Source organism: Dermochelys coriacea, chromosome 11 (genome assembly GCF_009764565.3).
Source record: "Dermochelys coriacea isolate rDerCor1 chromosome 11, rDerCor1.pri.v4, whole genome shotgun sequence".
Taxonomy (NCBI): domain Eukaryota; kingdom Metazoa; phylum Chordata; order Testudines; family Dermochelyidae; genus Dermochelys; species Dermochelys coriacea.
Genome location: NC_050078.2, coordinates 19934038 through 19955559, shown reverse-complemented (window position 1 = coordinate 19955559; position 21522 = coordinate 19934038). Strand labels below are relative to the sequence as shown.

At 39.3% G+C, this 21522-nt stretch overlaps 1 protein-coding gene across 1 annotated transcript in view; it reads right to left on the bottom strand.

Moving 5' to 3' along the window:
* THSD7B (thrombospondin type 1 domain containing 7B) overlaps window positions 1–21522 on the bottom strand; it is a 516892-nt gene that overhangs the window by 309036 nt on the left and 186334 nt on the right. Inside the window, exons 3-5 of the mRNA XM_038422837.2 lie at window positions 19051–19861; window positions 8731–8982; window positions 1911–2080 (exon numbers count right to left, since the gene is read on the bottom strand). Coding sequence (XP_038278765.1) covers window positions 1911–2080; window positions 8731–8982; window positions 19051–19861 — 1233 coding nt within the window. The remainder of the gene's footprint in view (window positions 1–1910; window positions 2081–8730; window positions 8983–19050; window positions 19862–21522) is intronic.

The window sequence follows — 21522 nt, the reverse complement described above, 5'->3', positions numbered from 1 at the left end:
GTTTAATTAAGTCTTCCCTCAAAAACTCTACGGTTGGTTACAGTGCCTGAGATAATCATCTTCTCAGATGGCTGAATCTTTTCAGATCAAAACATTGGCTTCTTTCCAGTGTGGAAACAAAGCCACAAACGTAGCCACAATCCATCTCACAGAGCAGTTCATCACATCTGGAAGTTATGCAGAAAACATTGCTTCTAGTAACAATGCTGAGCACTTTTGGGTAAAGGCCTTGGCATAACACAATTATAAACTCTTTGAGGGCAGGAACCACCTTTTTGTTCTGTGTTTATATAGCATCTGGCAGAATGGGGTCCAGGTCTGCGAGTGAGCTCCTAGGTGCTACCAGAATACAAATCATAAAGTTCAAGCACAATCACAGTTTTGAGGCTTATTGCATGTGGACATGCCCATTACGGTGGTTTTATCAATGCAAGAAACTGTTGTGAGGGTAAGAAAGACAGCCAAAATGTTATGCTACTGCAGTCACTAAAACAGTTTCCTCACTTGATGTGACACATGCACTGCATGATAATGAAGAACAAAGGAATCTTTGTGTGTTGGGAGAGCAAGGCTCCAGTCTCTTGGAACAAGAGAAGAAACAGTTGTATATGGACTAAGCGAAGTTCTGTTTTTCTATATTCAGAGGTATTTTTGCAGGCAGATAGGACATGCAATCTGCCATTAAAAAAGATTTGCTTTGGCTTTGTAAGTAAATAAGTCTAAACTGCAATGTTGTGTTGTTACTATCTTACCATCTCTGCTCAAAGCCATATTCTACAGGAGCAGTACACACTGCAGATAAGACGAGGATAAATTATTCATAATGCATCTTCATCCGCTCATTACTCTTCCAAAAGCAAAATAACTCACTCTCATTCCAACACCTGTCTGTCTGCTCAGAAGTTGCGACATTAATATTTTGGCTTTCCCCAACAAATCATAAAAAAGGTTGTGGATTGGTTTTGAGCAGAGGATTAAGCCATACGAGGAATGGGCTGACATACTGTAGAACCTCAGAGTTACAAACACCAGAGTTACAAATTGAGCAGTCAATCACACACCTCGTTTGGAACTGGAAGTACACAATCAGGCAGCAGCAGAGACCCAAAAATGCAAATACAGGATGGTCCTGTGTTAAACAAACTACTAAAAAATAATGGGAAGTTTAAAAAAAAGATCTGACACGGTAAGGAAATGGTTTCTGTGTTTATTTCATTTAAATTAAAATGGTTAAAAGCAGCATTTTTCTTCTGCATAGTGAAGTTTCAAAGCTGTATTAAGACAAGGTTCAGTTGTAAATTTTTGAAAGAACGACCATAATGTTTCATTCAGAGTTAGGGACATTTCAGAGTTACGAACAACCTTCATTCCCAAGGTGTTTGTAACTCTCAGGTTCGACTGTATTGATAAATAACTGAACCAACACCAAAAAATGGCCAGGTGGATTCAACAAATGGGGGTGGAAGGGTGAGACGGGACTGCCCCCTCTCTCTCCCCCCCAACCTGTGAGACAAGAGGAAGACTAAGTTTTTCTGAACTCATTCCAAGGGAGACTGGAGAATGGGAGACAGTGTGTCTCCGTCACCACACATGATGGGCAGTAGTTTCACACCCAGAACCTTTCAGTCATGGGGGGACCCATAGGAACAAGGAATCTCCACACAGATACCCTGTGCTGGCTCTGGGGCCCACTGACTCCCTCCTCCAGCTTCCAGACAATATGACTCCAATGGAATCTATTAGCAGGCCACTGAGACATTTTATCCTTACCGACAAACATACTTCTCCAGCTCAGTGGCAGCAAAAAAGTACACAGCTTCATGCTACTGATGAGATTCACAATATTTCTTTACGTTTCCAATTTATAGATCCCTGTAATAGGCATTTTAGGATAACCTCTAACAACGTACCTTCCCTCAATTTGCGTGTCCCAGATTCTATCACACTTTGGACACAGTACACTTCCCGGACTTGTATCCCACCTCCACAAAGGGCTGTGTGCTTATGTCGGCGAGGGTCCTGTCCATCAAGGAGGAGAGTAACTTGGCATGCTTTCCATTCAGAAGTTCTCCATGAAAACCTTTGGAAAAAAACAGTGTGTGTAAAACAAGGTTTTATAGAAGACCATGGGGCAGTGGGTGGTTCTTTATATTAGAAATTTGTTATTTTTTAGAATGCAAACACTTTAATCTTTGTCTTCCTACTTCAAGACTTACCTTCCAGTGCCAGGCAATATATTAATACAGAACTTATGTAGAATTTTTCACACCTATGTATCAACAGAGATTAAGTGATTTGCTCCATACAGGAAGTAAGTGTGAAAGCTGACTGTTAATCCTGCCTTCAGATCACAAGGCCATAACTCTTTGTCAATAACTAAGGACCTAATTGTGAGAGGTACTGAACACTTGCAAAGTCAACAGAGTGCAGGAGGTCAAACTAGATGATCATAATGGTACCTTCTGACCTTAATATCTATGAATCGATGAGTACCAAGTGTTCAAAGACATTTTGGGATTTGGCCTCTCAGTGATAGCTTCATAAAGTTCTAGGGTTTATTGGGTACTTACCAATTGTTTCTAGAAGAGGACTGCAATACTTGAGTTAATTTCTCTTTCTTGAAGTTGTGACACACATCAGATTTAGATAAAAAGTATTTTCTCAGTACAGTTAATTTGTGTATAATAAAGAACATAAATACTTTGGAATTTTCTGTTCAGGAAAGGTTTAAATTCTTACACACAAATATGTAAGTACCCCATATACAAACACCCAAATTTGAATTGGATACATCTGAGGATTTGTATATTAGAATACACGGTGCAATTGGAGGTTAAAAATGGCTGATCTGCCAAAAAAGAATTAATTAAAACTATGGAAAGGAAGAGAAACAAAAATCAGGTTTTTCCCATCTCATCTACAAGTATAAGGGGTCTTTCAGAGGCACTGACAATCTGGTCCAATGAACAGGACACCAGACTGAGAAACAATTGACCATCTCCAAAATGGAGAAAATACTTCCTCTCCTATGTGAAAAACTTTAACATCTACAGATAAAAAAGCCCTATATAAATACCAAGTATTGTAATGTTTCTGTTGATGCATGTATTGTGTTATCTACCATTCTCCTTAGAGTCTTCTGCAATCTTTTCTATTGCTTTCCTTTCTCCATATTCCCTCAGTCTCCAGATGGTCTTAATTTCTTAAAATATATGCAAAATAAGTTTCATCCCTTCCTTTGCCCCCAAAACAAAACACTCTCTCCTGTTATCTCAATTTCACTGGTTGTTAAATTTGCATAGTATGTTTGCTTTGTCACATAAATCATAAGAGCATGTATCTTTGGATGTCTTTTGTGGAGAAAGATTTCCAGCTTGAAATTCTGTGTGTTGTCTTTAGAAAATATTTGTAGGTAGGGTACAGATATTACAAGGAAACTTAAACTGCAAATTATTTGCAAAAAATAATCAAATAATAAAATAATAATAATAATAATAATAAATTTTAAAAAAGTATCAGAGCACACTTCAACATTCTCTAAAATTATATCTTGTGAATATCAGAGTAATTTATAGCCTCAAAGCACTTATGAATTTTATAATTTCTTCATGGAAGATGTTTGTGAATATTGCAAGTTATTTCTAATTTACAGGTACTTTTCAGATTAGCGGTCTTGCTCTCTCTAAAATAATATGCAGTATATCGTGTGCACATTTGGATACATTCACAGGATTTATTACCAGCAAAGAGGAATACAGTCTATATATGACATGCATGAAATAATTGTACTCCCACAATACACAAATTATAATGGAGAATTCTTTTGTACAGAAGTTCCTTTTGTAGGTTATCACAGCTTTTCTAATATTCAGTATTAATGCAGGTCTCCAATTTTCATATGAAGACACTTAACTGAACAAGGTAATCTACCACATTTCTCCCCACAACAGATTAAAATATATCTTTTGAGTATACAGGAACCAATTTTCAAAACTGGATGCCTAAAGATAGGTATATATAAGTCCTTATTTCATCATTTAAATACTTGTTTTAGACACTTACGCATTGATTTAAATCAGGGTAATTTTAGGTTTTACCAAGTGTGAAGATTGGACACCTCCCCAACCCCCAGGGATTGGCCTTCAGAGGTGAGAGTACCTCACAGTCAGTATGAGCTCTGGATATTTGGACCTTCTGAAAATCAGGCCATTAGCATTCAAAATTATACAACATAACATGCATCCGATGAAGTGAGCTGTAGCTCACGAAAGCCTATGCTCAAATAAATTTTAGTCTCTAAGGTACCACCAGTACTCCTTTTCTTTTTGCGAATACAGACTAACATGACTGCTACTCTGAAACATAAATAAACATAACTAAAACTAACAAACATAATTAAACCTCATCTGTCTACAAGGCTGAAAAATCCCCTTAGAATTGCAGTATACAGAATAAGTGGATATTCTGCTGCTGACCAATTCTTAACAGCAACCATGTGCTGTAGTCATTGCCTGTTTATCAACAGAAAAACCTTAAAGTAGAGGGTAAAAACATATCAATTCAATGGTCTTATTTTTATCAGTCAGATAAACTCTTATTGCATCATAGGGCCTATGAAAAGCAAAATTCTACTCATGTATTAGTTGATTTAAATATACACACTGGCTGTCCCTTAAAAAAAAACTATACAGAGAGATATCAGATACACTGCAGTTATCTACTGTACAGCAGAATTTCCCTGCACTTAGTGTAAGGAAGGTCTGAATGAGCTCTCCCTTAACAACTAGCGATGAATGGGGGGGGGGGAGATTTCAGGAGAAGACCATTTTTGCATAGACACACCTACTCTGCCCAGGTGTGCAGCAGATAAAGCTGCTGTGCCAAAATGATCACATAACACAAAAAACAGGGGTCACCCAATGAAATTAATAGGTTTGTTTAGAACAAACAAAAGGAAATACTACTTCACACACACCATCATTTGCACAGTCAACCTGTCGAACTCATTGCCAGGGGGTTTTATGAAGGCCAAAATTATAATTGGGTTAAAAAAAGAATTAGATAAGTTCCTAGAGGAAAGGTCCATCAACAGCGATTAGACAAGATGAGTGGGGATGCAACATCAAACTCCATATGTGTGTCCATAGCCTCTGATTGCCAGAAAATGGGAGTGGATAACAGAGGTGGATCACTCAATGATTTCCTGTTCTGTTCATTCCCTCTGACGCACCTATTATTGGCCACTGTCAGAAGACAGGATACTGGACTAGATGGACTTTTGGTCTGACCCAGTATGGCCATTCTTATGTGGATCTCAACACACTTCAGTAGAAATAAAATATAAATACTTTAAATATGACATTGAATATTTTGTGCAGCTCTAGTAACACTTGAATTAGGTCACTTAAAGACGATAAAGTCATCGCAGAGAAACTAAATGAATTCTTTGCTTCAGTCTTCATGGCTGAGGATGTTAGGGAGATTCCCAAACCTGAGCCATCTTTTGTAGGTGACAAATCTGAGGAATTGTCACAGAGTGAAGTGTCACTAGAGAAGGTTTTGGAATTAATTGAGAAACTTACCAGTAACAAGTAACAAATCACTGGAACCAGATGGCATTCACCCAAGAGTTCTGAAAGAACTCAAATGTGAAATTGCGGAACTATTAACTATGGTTTGTAACCTGTCCTTTAAATGAGCTTCTGTACCCAATGACTGGAAGATAGGTAATATAACGCCAATATTTAAAAAGGGCTCTTGGCAACTACAGACTGGTAAGTCTAACGTCAGTACCAGGCAAATTAGTTGAAACAATAGTAAAGAATAAAATTGTCAGACACATAGAAGAACATAAAATTGTTGGGGAGAAGTCAACATGGTTTCTGTAGAGGGAAATCATGTCTTACTAATTAGAGTTCTTTGATACAGTCTCCCAATCTGACAACAAACTATTGATAACTACTCTGAGTATGTTTTTTTCACCTAGTTGTGCACCCACCTTATAGTAATTTTACCTAGACCATACTTCCTTAGTTTGCTTATGGGAATATCATGTGATACCATGTAAAAGTCAAGATATATTAAAGTCCAGATATATCATGTCTACTGCTTTCCCCCATCCACTCGGTTGGTTATCCTGTCAGAAAAGGAAATTAGGTTGATTTGGCATGATTTGTTTTGTTTTTGACAAATCCACATTGGCTGTTACTTGTCACCTTATTTTCCTCTAGGTTCTTACAAACTGATTGTTTAACAGTTTGTTCCAGTATCTTTTCAGGTACTGAAGTTAGGCTGACTGGTCCATAATTCCCTGAGTCCTATTTGTTCCCCTTTTTAGAGATAGGTACTATGTTTGCCCTTCTCTAGTCCTCTGGGACCTCATCAGTTGTCCATGAGTTCTCAAAGATAATTGCTAAAGGTTTAGCGATTGCTTCAGCTACTTCCTTAAATATTCTGGGGTAAATTTTGTCAGGCCCCGAGAACCTCTTCATCTCTTTAGCCGATCTGATTGATTCTCTTTGTATGTATAAACAGTTTTACATCACTGTATTCACTTTAATTGATTTATTCCTGATTTGAACCAGGTAAATGAAAGAAGAATCAACTTGTGTGTTTAAATTTGCCAAGCATTTGAAAAAAACCCGAGATATGAATAACTAATAGCAAAACAGAATAGTACACACCAAGCTTCAAAACACTTAACGCTGCTTTAATATTTTCCTTCTCACATTTAAACTATTGATTTTAGGAAGGTATTTTAAATTTTAACATAAAGTGAAAAGCTCTTCATACTTTAGTGTCCAGGGCATGTGTGGAAACTGGGGACCTATAACTTATAATGGTCTTACCAAAAAGTCTCCTTTAGAAAAACTAGTTTTCTGGAGCTGATGGTAGTGAGTTCTTTCCTCCAAGCTTTGCCTTAATTAGAGTGATGGGGATTTACATAATAATGGAAGGGATGGGAAATTAGGTTACAGACACACCTCTCTTCAATTCCTCATCAACCAGCAGTTGGTGTATTTCAATCAGGTATCAGCTGAAACAATTGTACACAGAGCATAAAATCAGCAGGACAATCTCTCATTCTTTTGACTTTGAAATTGACGTGCATTTAGGTAGAAGAGTAAAAATCATTATACGAGAGCTTGTTCGTTGGATCCAATCAAGTAACTGAATTTTTTTTTAAATCCCCCCCTCTCCTGCTGGGGGCACAGAGCTGATCAGCAATTGGCTGACTTTGCAGGAACTCAACTGTGATCCTATTAATGACACTTGCACAGGTTTAGCCTTTCCAAGAGGATGTGCAGCTTGCAGAGTTCCCACTCCCCACCTCCTCTCCCAGAGGCTTTTTGGCTGCAATATGGAGTCAGCAATCGTGGGGACAAAGTGTCTCCTTGTGGGAGGGGCTTGGAAGTCATTAAGGTCAAAGCCATGCTGTTCCCTCCCACCAGTCCCTATTTACCCATGAGGATGTTCTTTTCTGTGGAGAGAGAAGAAATAGTCATCCAAGATGAGCTTGCACTGCTCTCTGCCTGTTGTGGACCCTTTCAGGTTTTCCAGAGCCAATTAACAGACAGCCATGGACACCTGCCCCCACCTCCATGAAGTCAGAGCGGCTCTGTGTATGCACAGGAGCTCTCTTTCCTCACCCGCAAAGCCACAGATTCTGCCCCTAGTTCTGGCCTCTGTGCAGCAACTAAGCCACAGTCCCTGAAAGGGGGAGCTTTCCATGGAGTCTAGCTGGGCCGTGGAGCACAGCAGCGTGAGGATTATCTTCAGGAGTCTATATAATAAGATTCCAGGATTGTCATTGTCTAGGTCACTCTGAAGCCAAAGATGTCCGAGTTAGCACAAAGCGATGGAAGTGGCTAAAGGCATGGCTGAATGCGCTTTCTGTTCAGTCATCACTGGGATTCAGAGTCTGATACCATCCAATTTTTAAGTTCTCAGCCATTTTGACTTTACATATTATACCCAGGCAACAGTAAGACACGTATCTGTGCCATTCCAAGAATCCTAGACCATTGTGATATCAGAGGTAATTCAACCAATCACCAGTCTCGCGCTCCAGCTAAGTTTCATTCAAGAGTTTCAGACAGTGGATTACTTGGTCCACTTGCCACACCCGTGTGTCCAGCTGACACCCCCACAAATCGCCCAGCACAACCCCCTAGACACAAATCAACACAACCACCAACACAACAGACAAAATAACTCCTAACACATACTGCCCTTCAACATATCATGCCCCCTCATTCACCACCCACACAAATCCATACAGCTCTTCCAGCATACCACACCCCACGCATAAATCAACATAATCAGCACATACACAATAACCTCGAACATTACTCTGAAGCCTAGAATGTCCGAGTCTGTGTGAAGCAATAGAAACAACTACAAGCATAGCTGAGAGCTTTTTTGTGTTTAGAGGATTACTGAGATTCACGGCGTGTTACCTTTCAATTTTTAAGATCTCAGCCATTTATGAATTACACCCATGCAGCAGCATGGGCTTCCAGCTCCTAATACAGGAATAAGTTCATATTTATACTTAAAAAAATGATCTTTGAATCACTAACCTTCTTGCGAAAATAAGGGGAGGGGGTGCAGAGAGACAGGAATAAATTTGCCCTTCATTATCAAAGAGCTTTGCTTGTTCCCAACAAATAGGCAAACAGGGCTTTGCATTCCACTTGAAAAGGTGCTGATAAAAAGCATGTAATATACCTGGGGCATGGATGCAGAAGTTCTTTTCCTCCTATGTTGCAAGCCTCCTTCTCTTCTAGCTCTAGGCACTCCTTCCCAGTGCCTACTGCGATGTACTTTATGCTCCTATGTCTGCTTCGGAATCCTGGTGAGAGATCCCCCGAGTGGCAAGTCTTTGAGCAGGTGCTCCATAAAGACCAAATTGATGTCTCGCAATCTTTAGGCATGACACATGACTGAAAGGTTGGTGGGATGGCTTCTTGCATACAAAGGCTGTGATGAGAAAATAGTAAAAAAGAGTAGAAGAGTTCTTGTTTGTTGCTGGATTTAAATTTTTCTAGAGTCCCCTCCCAGCTCACTGCCCTCCCTCCCCCTCAAAAATTACTACTATAAACCAGGTTCTGATCTCACTTCCACCCGTGCAAATCCAGAGTAATTTCAGTTAAGTTAATGGAGTTACACCAGGGCAAAAGTGGCGTAAATGAAAGGTGAATCACGTGCAATAGCATAATTAATCTGCCATGTTTTAGGAAAGATTGTATTTAGATTTTTTTATGCTAAAATATCTTGCACAGTATATGTCCAGCTCACCTCCTGAGTTAGAATAGATTCAAAAAGCAATACAGTGATGATATACTCTGCAAACTTCTTTTTATGAGCTGGATCAAGCCAGTACTTCACAGTCTATCCAGGAAAAAAAACAAAACAAAACAAAAAACCACACAGAATATTGCAGAACTGCTGTCACTATAAACAGCTCACGTCACCACATTCTTTCTGTTGGATATCCAAGAATCCAAGTGAGTCAGGAGTTGTAATAGTTCCTGCTGAATAACACTTCTTTGAGAGACTGGAGGGAGCTCAACATCTTTAGGATGAAGCAATAAAATTAGGTTTTTAACCCTGTGATTCTGGGATCACACCAAGAAGTAGCGTGACATGCTAACCAAAAACATATTCGTTCTAATAGACATTCTAGCTTTGCCTTCTTTTGGCTAGATTAAAACCACTAAATTAAATATTTCTATATCCACAGAGTGATTCCAAAGCCAAATGAAAGCAAAAAGCTCCTGGAATTTTGCAGCTGGATTCTGTGGATCTGATTCTCCACTATTTTCTCCTTTTGTCATTTATACCTGTGCAAAATCATTGTAAAGTGCTTGCTCACTTTACAGAAGTGAGCATCACTATGCCAGGTGAACGTGGAGAAGCAGGTCTTAAGAGTTTACAGCTGCAGACAGCTTTATGTTAAAATGACTCAAGAGTACCTCAACAAAAAAAACAAAAAGCAAATAATCCCTGAAGTACAGCATTAAAACAGATTTTCAAAAATACATAAGCTTGATTACTTCAGGCAAGTAACTTCTTACAGCAAAAACAACGAGGAGTCCTCGTGGCACCTTAGAGACTAACAAATTTTGTTTTTGCTGATACAGACTAACATGGCTATCACTATGAAACTTCTTACAGTAGGCAGACTAAAGCCAAGTGCCCATTTTCTCTCCGATTAAATATCCCAATGCTAGCTACAGGAGCACATGTATGCAGGTAGCTACCTGATCAATTTCCTTTTTTCTTCTGCTCAATGGCATTTAGTAGAACTGCAAAAGAGAACCTGCAGAAAACAACCATTCCTGCAGCACCCTTTTACAGTCTCCTCCTCCTCCACAGCCATCCACAGTTCAGCCACAGAGCCATCAATGGCCCTCCAGAATAGAACAAAACCCCTTTCCCACCCTCCAGTCCCATAGCAACTGGTGCAATGGGAAGGTAGAAAGGGTAAAATGAAAAAGAATGTAGTGACTTGGGGCAGAGGTTTCACCAGGGAGACAACAAGGAAGTGGAGATGAGGTTGGAGAAGATAGAGCCAGCAGGGAAAGAAAATTGTCTGGGATGGGGAGTCCCAGGGAAAGAGAGAGTAAGCTGGTATTTGCCAAGATTTGTAAATGTCCATGACTAATTTGCAAGGTTGGTATGAAACTATTACAAATGTAGCGCAGCTAAGTGCAGACTTCTCCTTTGTAATTTTATTCTTTTCCAGCCCCCAGTGGCTCACAGTCAGGGTTTTACCAAATGCAAAGAGCAAAGTGTGTAGCTCTTAAAAGGTGGGAAATGTCAAGGGATCAGTTATTGAATCTCTTTTAGATTACTTACTAACACAGTGAAACTAACCATGGCCTGCTGTACAGAAAATACATCAGGGCACATGCTTTCATTCAGGGCTCTTTACTAGAAACTGGATATTTATAAAACTAATATAGAAGTGATCCTTTAACATAATTCTTCCATAGTGATCTAAAATGTCCTAGGTGTCTGACAGTACACAGAAACTCAGAGTCCAGTATCAGACACGTGACAACTAATGGGAAATAAAGCAGAAGGAAGGGTTTGTGAGAGGAGGACAAGAGTTACATCAATAGCTATTTAGACTGCAAGCTGTTTAGGGCAAGGACCTTCTCTTTGTTTGTACAATGGGGTACGTGCTATCATAATACAAGTAAATACTAAGATCATACAGTTACTCAGCAATGTATGGTGGACAATTTTAAAAAATATGTAACATCTCTTTTGTGTCTCCCACTAGAAGTAAGTCTCAAGGAAGAATTCAATAAGGAGAAAGTAGTGTTTTGGTGGACCAGCTTAGGCCACAAAACAGGAAGTAGAATGGGAGAGAAAAAGAAGAGATGGTTGTGGGAGAAGGGGACAAAGCAGGAGGATAGGGGGAGCATATAGGCTGTGATCTTTGCTGGAGTGGCTCAGTCCTGGGAGTGTGGAGGATTAGGCTCTGGCTCCTTGTTAATATACTTTCTGCCAACATACCCCAGTAAAAAGTAATGTGACCTGTGGAACATTTTGGGGGCCAGTTGCACAGGCATTCCACATGGAATGCCAGTGTGGAGAACTAGGAGAGCAAGATTTGTTTTTTGCTCACTCCAAACTGCTTTCTACTTTCTTGCAAAATCCTTTTTCCCTTTAATTTAAACCCATATTCTCCCCCATGGACCCCAAAGCATGATTCAATTGAATACATACATGAAAAATACTTTCTAGCCAAAGGTAAACGGATTACGGATAGTCAAATCCCTCCCTTACCGCAAAGCTGGCACAAACAGGAGCACTCTGTGTGTGTTTATTTCACACACCCCCCCAAGAATTTTTACCCTGTCATACACATTTTTCTTCCTCTCTGAAGATTTCTTTACACTTCTAGCCACTCACTTCTCTTCATTTCCCACCCCCGCCCCCTGTTTTTTCCCCCCAGCTCTGCCCACTCTCTACACTTATTAAAGTAAGAATCTGAGATGGACTTTTGAACCCACAATATTTAACTATGATGGTCAAGTGACTGAAGCATGGGACTGGGAACCACAGACTTGTGAATTCTAATTCCAGGTCTGATCCTCATTCCCTCTATCATGGAGGGCAAGTCACTAACCACCTGTGTACAGTCTCCCTATATGTAAAATAGGGATACTACCCTCTTCAGTGAGGTGGGGGGAAGGTGGGGTTAAACATGCTCAGAATGCCATTTGAAGAGCCAGAGCACTTTCGCCAGAGCCCAGCTTAATGTAGCCATGAACACTACATTCCTGAAAATACTCTGAAAGCTGTATTAGTAACATTACAACACTTTAAATAAGCATAGCACTTACATGGACAGAGGTTTGTGCATTCCTGTCTGCAACTTTTGCCCCACCAGCAAACATAATGCCTCTTTTTTACCTCTATTGGTAAAATATGCTGCCAGTCATAAGGCACACATAGCTATGCAGTTCTTGCACTACTACTTAGATCTGACTAGTAACCAGGAGACAGTTGGAAGGACTTTGATAGGAAACAAACACAGAGGGGGAAGATGGACATGTAGGCTGTGCATTAGAACTACCACTTATTTTGCAGCATATAGGATAATTTAAAAACATTCAAGAGCAGCTGGCTCCTGTTACCTATAGTTGCCATCCTGAGACAAACGAAGTTTGGAAGTGTCCTCGCCACAATGGGGACCAATCCTGGTCCCACTGAAGTCAATAAGAGCATTGTCATTGTGAGTGCTCTGCACATTTGAAAATAGGGCCACTTAGAGACTGACCCAGCTGCCACTGAAGTCAATAGCAAAATTCCCATTGATTTTATTGAATTTTGGTCTTTATATATTGCCCAAATATGGCTTTTGGGGACTAACTTTAAGCACCAACATTTGAAATTGTTTAACGTCAACCCTTCTGTGTCTTAGTTTCCTCACCTATAAAATTAGGAAACTACTTCCTTACCTCTGGGGTGTTGTGAGGGTGAATTAATTAGTGCTTAGAAACACTAAGTGCAACATATTGTTATCCTAAACAAAGACTGCAAATGAGCTAAACATGCAAACTTAGGCACTCTGATATCAGGATGATTGCGGTATAAAAACCTGAATGGAAAGCGTCAACAACACTATGGCATACTTGAAACATATATGACATACATATGAAAACTCCATAACAATATTTAATTTTAGATGTAGGTGCTGGTATCTAAGTTATGGGAGGTGAATACTTACTCACTAACCCCCTCCATCATGACCTTTAACCATTAGCACAGGTACAAAATGTCAATACATTTTAACCATGGATTGGCAAGTCATATCCAAACAGCTTCGGAGCTTATACCCACCCTACCCTTTAAAGATCTTTAATCTTTTTCTTTGTAGTATTAGGCTAGGCAGACTGCCTTATTTCCCTTTTACTAGTTTATCTATATATTGCTCAGGACATTAGTAAGACAGTGTGCAACATATTGTTTAAAAACCTTCCTAATTTCTAATAGATAGGGAGCTAGTAAAAGTAAATTACTGACCAATCTGATTACACTGGGAAATTTCAGTGGATCTCAACATGGCTAATAGGGCACCTGATACCAACATTTTAAAGAGAGAGTCAGCTGAAACTAGCCTTACATACAACTGTGTACCCGCATTCTATTTTGGGGGGTTTATAGCTGCAACTGAGATTAGAATCTGCGGCAAATACTGGATCGAACAGGTTAACGTAAAGCAACTAAACAACCCTGAATGGTGTCAAAGAAGTGGATTTTCTTTTCATTTTAATATTGCCAGTGAGCAAAGGCAGTGAAAAATAGATACATACACATACACATACTCTGGGCAATATTACCTCATAACATCTGCTCCCCAGCCGATTCCTATGTGCAATGACCCACTAAAATGTGAGTCGCACAGGTTTGTATCTGTTAGTTCAGAGACCCAAAGTCAAAATGATTGTGGCAGTGTCACCCAAAACCAAATGTAAAAACATGCTCTTTCCTCTTGGACAAAGCTCAGATTCAGTCTTATGTATTCCAGATGTATCTGGGGCAAACTCACACAAGTAAAGACTAGACATGAGAGGTATTGCTGTTAAGTTTGCTGAGCCTGTGAGCCAAAGATGCGATTTCACTGCCCAAATGAAAAGGATGTTTGGGAGACCTAGGTTCAAATTTCAATCCTAGCTCACTCCAAAATGGGAATGAGAAAATGGATTGGGAAAAGACTGAACATAAGGCTTTGTCTAGGCTGAGATCACCTCCAGAAATGTTCACTATTATGACAGCACAAGCAATGACCTGTTAGAATTAAAAATGTACTCACAATTCTATTTAAGCTATCTAGGCAGGCATTTATCTCACAGTCATAATCACTGTGGTAGCTGGGACCAAGCTTTTCAAAAATGAGTTCCTCAAGTTGGGTTCTGAAATTCAAGTTAGCCTGCTAAAATTGTTTGGCCTGATTTTCAAAAGTGCTGAGTACATTCAGTAGGAACTGAGCATGTCCAGCACTTCTGAAAATTAGACCAGATCTACTTAGGAACCTAAAATGGATTTAGGAGCCTAACTTTAGGCACCAATTTTTGAAAATCTTGATTTAGGATTGTCTAAATCTGTCTGATCTGCCTAACTCAACAGAATGAATAGATCTTGGCCCAATCTCCTATAGGTTTGCTAAGATGTGACAATGCAGAAACCACCAACATAAGAAGTGCCAGCATATACATTCTGGTGACTTACACAGAGGCTTCTATTTAAACACATAGCAAACTCTGCAGACTCTTTGGAAAAACAAAATGGAAATGCTTTGAAATCCCTGAAATAAAAGAATGCATGATGTTTGATTTCAGAGTGACCCTTTTCAGGCCATAATTATTAAAATTGCTTCCACAAAAGATTGAGGTCTGGCCGCCTTTCCAACACCTTCAACTCCCCACAAAGTAATTCTAGCTTAGGGCTTTTCTTTTTTTGCAAGGCTGGTGCATTTTGTTCATGCACTTGTGGCTGGAACTGTCAAATGAATCCTTGTAGGGTGCAATTTTTTTTAATTGAATACCTTATGCAGGGGATTTTTCTCACACGTAATGCTTCATGCTGGACAGAGGAGGTTCTTTTGCCTGGCTTCTGCTATGTTAGTTAACAACAATTAATGCAAAAATAAAAGCAGGTTTGAGGCAAGTAAGTTTCATACCATTGCTAGCCATCTCAAAAGGGCAGGCAGCTTCTATTAGTATGAACCATAAGCTTATTGGCTAAGAAGCCAAAATGAATTCCCCTCAGTAATCCTGTAGCTGCAAAGAGATGACTGCTGTCTTCCGCCTCATAACACATGAAAGCAGTTTGTGGCCTTATCAACGAAATATACTTTTTTGGCCAGACAAGGAGAGTTCTTTTCTATTTACAGATACATTTGTTTCAGTCTTTGTAAAGGTCTAAAGCAGAGAGTTTAATATCCATCGGAGGCATCTTTGTAAATATAGGACTGGACTGTGTAATCCTCATTCACAAATATTTCCAATAAGTACTGCTCGCAAACGTAAGTAATGGTTGCACAAACAACCACACAAATTAAACAACTTCAATAATAGGGAAGGCATCATGGCTAACACTATACAGTCATATGTGCTGTAACATTCTAAAATTTGAGATCAGACCACAGGTATTTACCTTCCTGAACTACTCTCTGGCAGTCAATTGACCACTTTGATTACCTGGCATTTTTCTTTTATGATTAAGCAGCTAATGAGCATGGTGAAATTCTTAGGACATTTATCATAATAATTATTCAATGCTACGAGAGATTTCAGTACAGACATATTGTGTGGTACTTCCCATTTGCTTCAATTTTTCTCATCTATAAAGATGTATCACATCAGTATCTATTCAACACCTCAAAGAAGAAACCTGGGCCAGGAAAAAGAATAGGCTCATTTTCTCTTTCCAGTTCCACAGCAGATTTTTGGCTGCCTAAACTCAGCTCTGCTCAGGGTTATGCAAATGTGTTTGCTCTTCTTTGTCAGTGGCCAAAACTATCATCATTATTGTAAAGAGATGCTTCACAGGACCTGCAAGATCTGGTCTATTCTTCAAAAGCAAGCTAGCAAATATGTCATGCAATGAAATGATTTTGACTGAGTGATTGTTTATGTTGTCTGGGACATGTTGCAGTGATGACATTTTAGTTCCAGTATTCCATGTGCAGTATGCTTTGGATTTTAGGTTTCTAGTACCAAATTGCACAATTTCCACTAGCAACTGAGTTAAAAAAAAAGATGCCCTTATAATGAAACGTGTGATAATCTGAGCACAATAAAATAACGCGATCTTTAACCCCCAACCAAATCACTAAAGGCAGCTTATTTTATTTGTGCAATAATAGTAAATTATGAGATAAATTAATAAGAATCTGTCATAAGAAAGTCTGCCAGAAGGAGATTGCAGTAGTTATACCTGCCCTATAAAAAGGGACTAGCATTAAAAAGGGGAAGGCACTGGGCAAGAAGGTGGCATGGCATCCCTCCAGCAGCTAATATCTCCAATGGCCAGTGATGGGACAATAGATGGGGAGGGCTCTCAGTTACTACAGAGAATTCTTTCCCAGGTGCCTGGCTGGTGGGTCTTGCCCACATGCTTAGGGTCTAATTGCTCACCATATTTGAGGTCAGGAAGGAATTTTCCCATAGGTCAGCTTGGCAGAGACCCTAGGGGGTTTTCACCTTCCTCTGCAGCATGGGGCATGGGTCACTTGCAGATTTAAACTAGTGTGAATGGTGGATTTTCTGTAACTTGAAATCTTTAAGCCATGATTTGAGGACTTCAGTAACTCAGCTAGACATTAGGGGTCTATTTCAGGGGTGGGCGGGTGAGGTTCTGTGACCTGCAGTGCATAGGAAGTCACAATAGATGATAATGATGGACATTTCTGACCTTAAAGTCTATGAGGCTCTATGGCACCTCAGCTATAAAATGAATCTGCACTTTCCCCCCACATAGTGGAAGCCTGAGTAGGGAATGCAGTGGTGAATCTCGGAGTGAATCTGCCAATGGATGCTTAGTGGCATGGAATGGTGTAATTTAACACAGAATTTTGTATGCATCATCTGTGGTGAAGCATGCATGGTAAGTGCCAGGAAATCAGTTAACTGGGTATAAGGGGATGTCTACACTGCACACTAAGCCCAGGCTCTGACTCTGGTTTGAGCCCAAGATCTGCTTCCATCCACATACAAATCAGTCTAATATGGGTCAGCAAGCACTCAGGATTCATGTTCTAGGACCTTGCTTGGGAGGGGTGGAAGTGAGAATCTGAGTCCTGTTGTGACTCAGGTCCAAGCCCTTTAATTTCACAGTGTGAATCCAGCTCAAACTGCAGACTTGAGTCAGAAGTTCTGGATAGTGCAGTATGGACATGTTAGCATGGCTCTGAGACCAGTGTCCTGTAACTATAAGCCCAAGTTTACAAAGCAGTGTGAATGCTCAAGATCAGGCCTGGAAACACCAAGTCCACAAGCTCAGAGCCCACAGACCTGAGTTTACAATGAAGTGTAGACATACCCTGAGAGCCCATGAGCCAAATGCTGATATCACCGGAATACTAATCAGAAATAGCTCCATTAAAGTCTATGAGGGTGAAAGTGGTGTAAACAAGATCAGGCTACATATTTAGAGTCATGCAAAAAAGTAGAGCTGTCAGAAACTTCTGGAATAGTTTGCACTGACTCTTCTTCTGACCAATAAAAACATCTGTACTTTGCTGCAGATATAATAAAAGCAGGTACAAAAAAGGCTACAGGGTATATTTCATCTCAGTATGTGAGCAAAGCATTGAACACAAAATAACCCCAGATCTCTCAAATTTGAATGTGAGCAGGTGCTGGGAGCTACAGATTAGTGAGAAATACATTGACTTCTGAAAAATTCAGGAGCAAGATTTTTGAAGAAGTTCTGATGTTATTGAAAAAAAAATGTTTCAATCCTAAACTAAATGGCAGTGTTAAGATGTTTTAAATAAAAATCTGAGGAGAAATTGGAAGAATAAAAGGTTTTCACTGCTTGCTGTACAGTATTACAACCTTGACATTGAAATTATAGGAATCCATACCATATGGTCTAAAAAAATGATTAGGTAGCAAAAAGAGGAGGGCAGTCAACAACTGCTATCACAGAAAGAAATGTAAGACTTCATTCTCTCCAAGATACTCTCATTCCTACCATTGGCATCAATAAGAGTTGCATATGCATATGAAGGCCCATAAGTATGCTGAGATGAAAATAAAACTATTGTATTACTGAACTTTCGTTAGCTAAAGCAACATTGCTGGAAATATCAATATTTCAATTGTTACTGTGCCAAAATTCTTCACTGAGTTGCACCCATGTAATCAGTGAGAATACCAGGAGTTTAGGTTGGGGTAGAGTTTGGCACATTCAGTCTAACAAAAGTAATATCATATTCTACAAGAATAATTTGTATCTGTAGCAAAAAAATTTTTAATTGGAATTGTTAATATTTGAAATAAAGCAATATACTCTTCCATTGCCTTTAATGGCCAAACAAAAATCAGTTGAGACCTATGTAACAACGACAGACCCCAGTCGTCAGCAGGCAGGATTGAACCGGGGACCTCAGTGCATGAACCTCTACAGCATGAGCTAAAAGCCAACTGGCTGTTAGCTAAGACTGTAGACCAGACTCATTTAGCTCTCTCTCTCTTTAAGTGGTCTCGGTGCCATTAGATGGGACAGAACACCATACCCAGGAGGTATGTGGGTTACACTAGCACAAAAAGAAGCATTAAAAACAAAATTAAAGTAAACAGTCACAAATGGTAAATGTATGCAAAATAGCCCACTTACACTGGCTTTGAAAGGAGGGTAAACAAAACAAAAAACAAAAAGCACATTAAAATGTGGTTTTAAAACTCAAAAACTACGTGCATTTGCATCGTGTTACCAGGCAGAACCTGTTTGTTTGACAGCTTTCTACAAAAGAAACCTATTTTGGATAAAATTAAAAGATGAATGTGAAGATACCGTTACCTCAGCATAGCATTTTTCCCATCACTCCTTGTACACCTAACCTGCCTTGTCTGATAACCTATCTCTACATCCCATGGCTTGGAATAGTGGTGGGATTTATAACTTTGCAGTTTGAACGTGCTTCGTTCTGCAGAATCTGAACTGAAATCCAGCATAGTTCTTCCAATAAGACTAACTTCTTTAAGGTGAGGCAACCTGCATTTACTCCAAGGTCCAACTTGAAGACTGTAAGTGTATTCCTCTTCCCCAAGAGAGCATGAGATAGGGACATCACAGATTCTTGATTCAGTAAGGTTTGGACAATTGGAACCACCATAGAGCGGAGGAGAGATAACAAAACGAGTTCTGTGTTGTAAACTCTTCACACAGTTTTTGCTGCACTCAGACCATTTGGAGAATTCTGATACAACACAATCCCGAGGACAAGGTATTAGACAAGCTTGTTCTACAGGTGGCTCTGGTATAAAATATTCACATATTTCACTTGCAACTGTAGTTCTATTCAGTTTCTGAATACAATGTACGCTCCTGTGTTGTAGCCCGTGCTGTGCAGTCACACAATCTGTAGTCCTTGGTTTGACTTCATCATGAGCAAAAGGAACAAGCACACATATCTGCCATTCTGAAACTTCCCACTCAAAGAGTTCAAGGTGCCAGTCACATACTTGAAAGCAGCTCCTTTGGTTTTCAGGTTTGTCCCTCAGTTCACAGTTTGAATGGTGGGTTGTCCAACCTTCTACATGGATGCACCACACTGCACGACTCTGAATACCACCTGACCCACAGTCACCGATACATCGCCCCCAATGACCTATGAAAGAAAGAAAACATTGAGCAAATCATTAGAATGCTCTTCTGCAAGAAAAGTAAGATTTTAGAAAGACTAATTAGAATCCATTGCTGCCATTAATCTATACTAAAAACCTCCTCCTGAAGTCAACGAGGGTTCTGCTGTGGAATAGTAGCAAGATCAAGCCATAGAACAGTATATCACAGTTTCATATACCAGTAAATAATTTTCATCTTGACCCTGCAGTATACTGAATGCATCCTAAAAGCCAGACTTGACTCTCTGCCCATTGACATCGCTGGGAGCTAACCCCTTTCAGAGTTTTGAGGAAAGAAGATGATCAGCCCTCATTTTTCTAATCTTGATTAATATGGGAAACTTTCAAAAACAGTTTCCCATATTTACACAAATTCTTCCTAACATTCAGAATTACAGACAGCCAATGACATTTCTGTAATAAAATGCACCCAAAAGCCTAAGGAAACACAAGCATTTCATTTCATTTGCACATAGCTTTTTTGGTGTAAAATTAATATGAATCTGGTTAAAGGACTAGCAGTCTAAAAGAAAAAATTTCAAAAGTCAGGTTAGACAAAAGAATAAATATTCTTAATTGGGGAAATTAGTCAATGGAATGAACTACTTGGTAAGGCAGCTGAATGAGAGATGCCAAAAACCAGGATAGATTTAAAAAAAAAAAAAACTAGAAAAATAAGATCCTGCTCTTTGCTGGAGGCTGAAGTGGAGGAACTGACTTTTCTAATCTCATCTACTACTGTATGTATTATAGGCCAGGTTTTGTGAGGTGCTTCATTTGGGAGCAGAGGATGTTCAACAGTTAACAGAAAATGATCACCACCTCATAGGCACTGAACTTTAAATTACTCTGGAGAGAATACATTTAATATGTACTGCTACTTGAAACTGCATGGTACCATAGCTGACACATCAAGCACAAAGACCAAAAGGAAACTTATTATGAAATTTTGTAACTGCATATGCAAATGCATCAGAATTGTTAAGTGTAGTTATACGAATCTTATCTAAAGTACATTTTTTAAGCCAAAATTTTGCTGTTTCAGCTTTGTTTCATCGTAGTTATTTCTACGGAATAACCGATATCAAGTTTATGCTGTATGAAATTGCTGGCAACCTGGGGGGAAAGAGAAACCTGGACTGAATTTGCTGTGTTAAAAAAAGAATACAGCCAACCTGACATGAGAGCTTAGTTATTAATATCATTCCTTACCTCAGAAAGTTTCCAAAGTCCAGTCAAAACACTATTTCACTGGGTAATATATTATGAATATAATGTGCACTTGAAAATATACTGCAACCATCCTAGAGTTTTAACAGACCTGGCTGATGAGCTTGCTGGACTGTTAATAGTGATTATCAATAAGTCTTGGTGCACTTTTTAAAAAGGGTAAATGGGATGAACCAGATAATTATAGGCCTTTCAACCTATCATCAATCCAGGGCAACATGTTGAAGAGACAGATACAGGACTCACTTAATAGAGGATGAAAGGAGAATAATGTACTTAATACAAATTAGCTTGAAATTATGGAAAAATAGATCCTTCAAACAAATGAAGATTTTTTGATGAGATTACAAGTTTGGTTAATAAAGGGAATAGTGTTGATTTAATACACTTAGAGTTCTGTAAGGCATTTTGACTT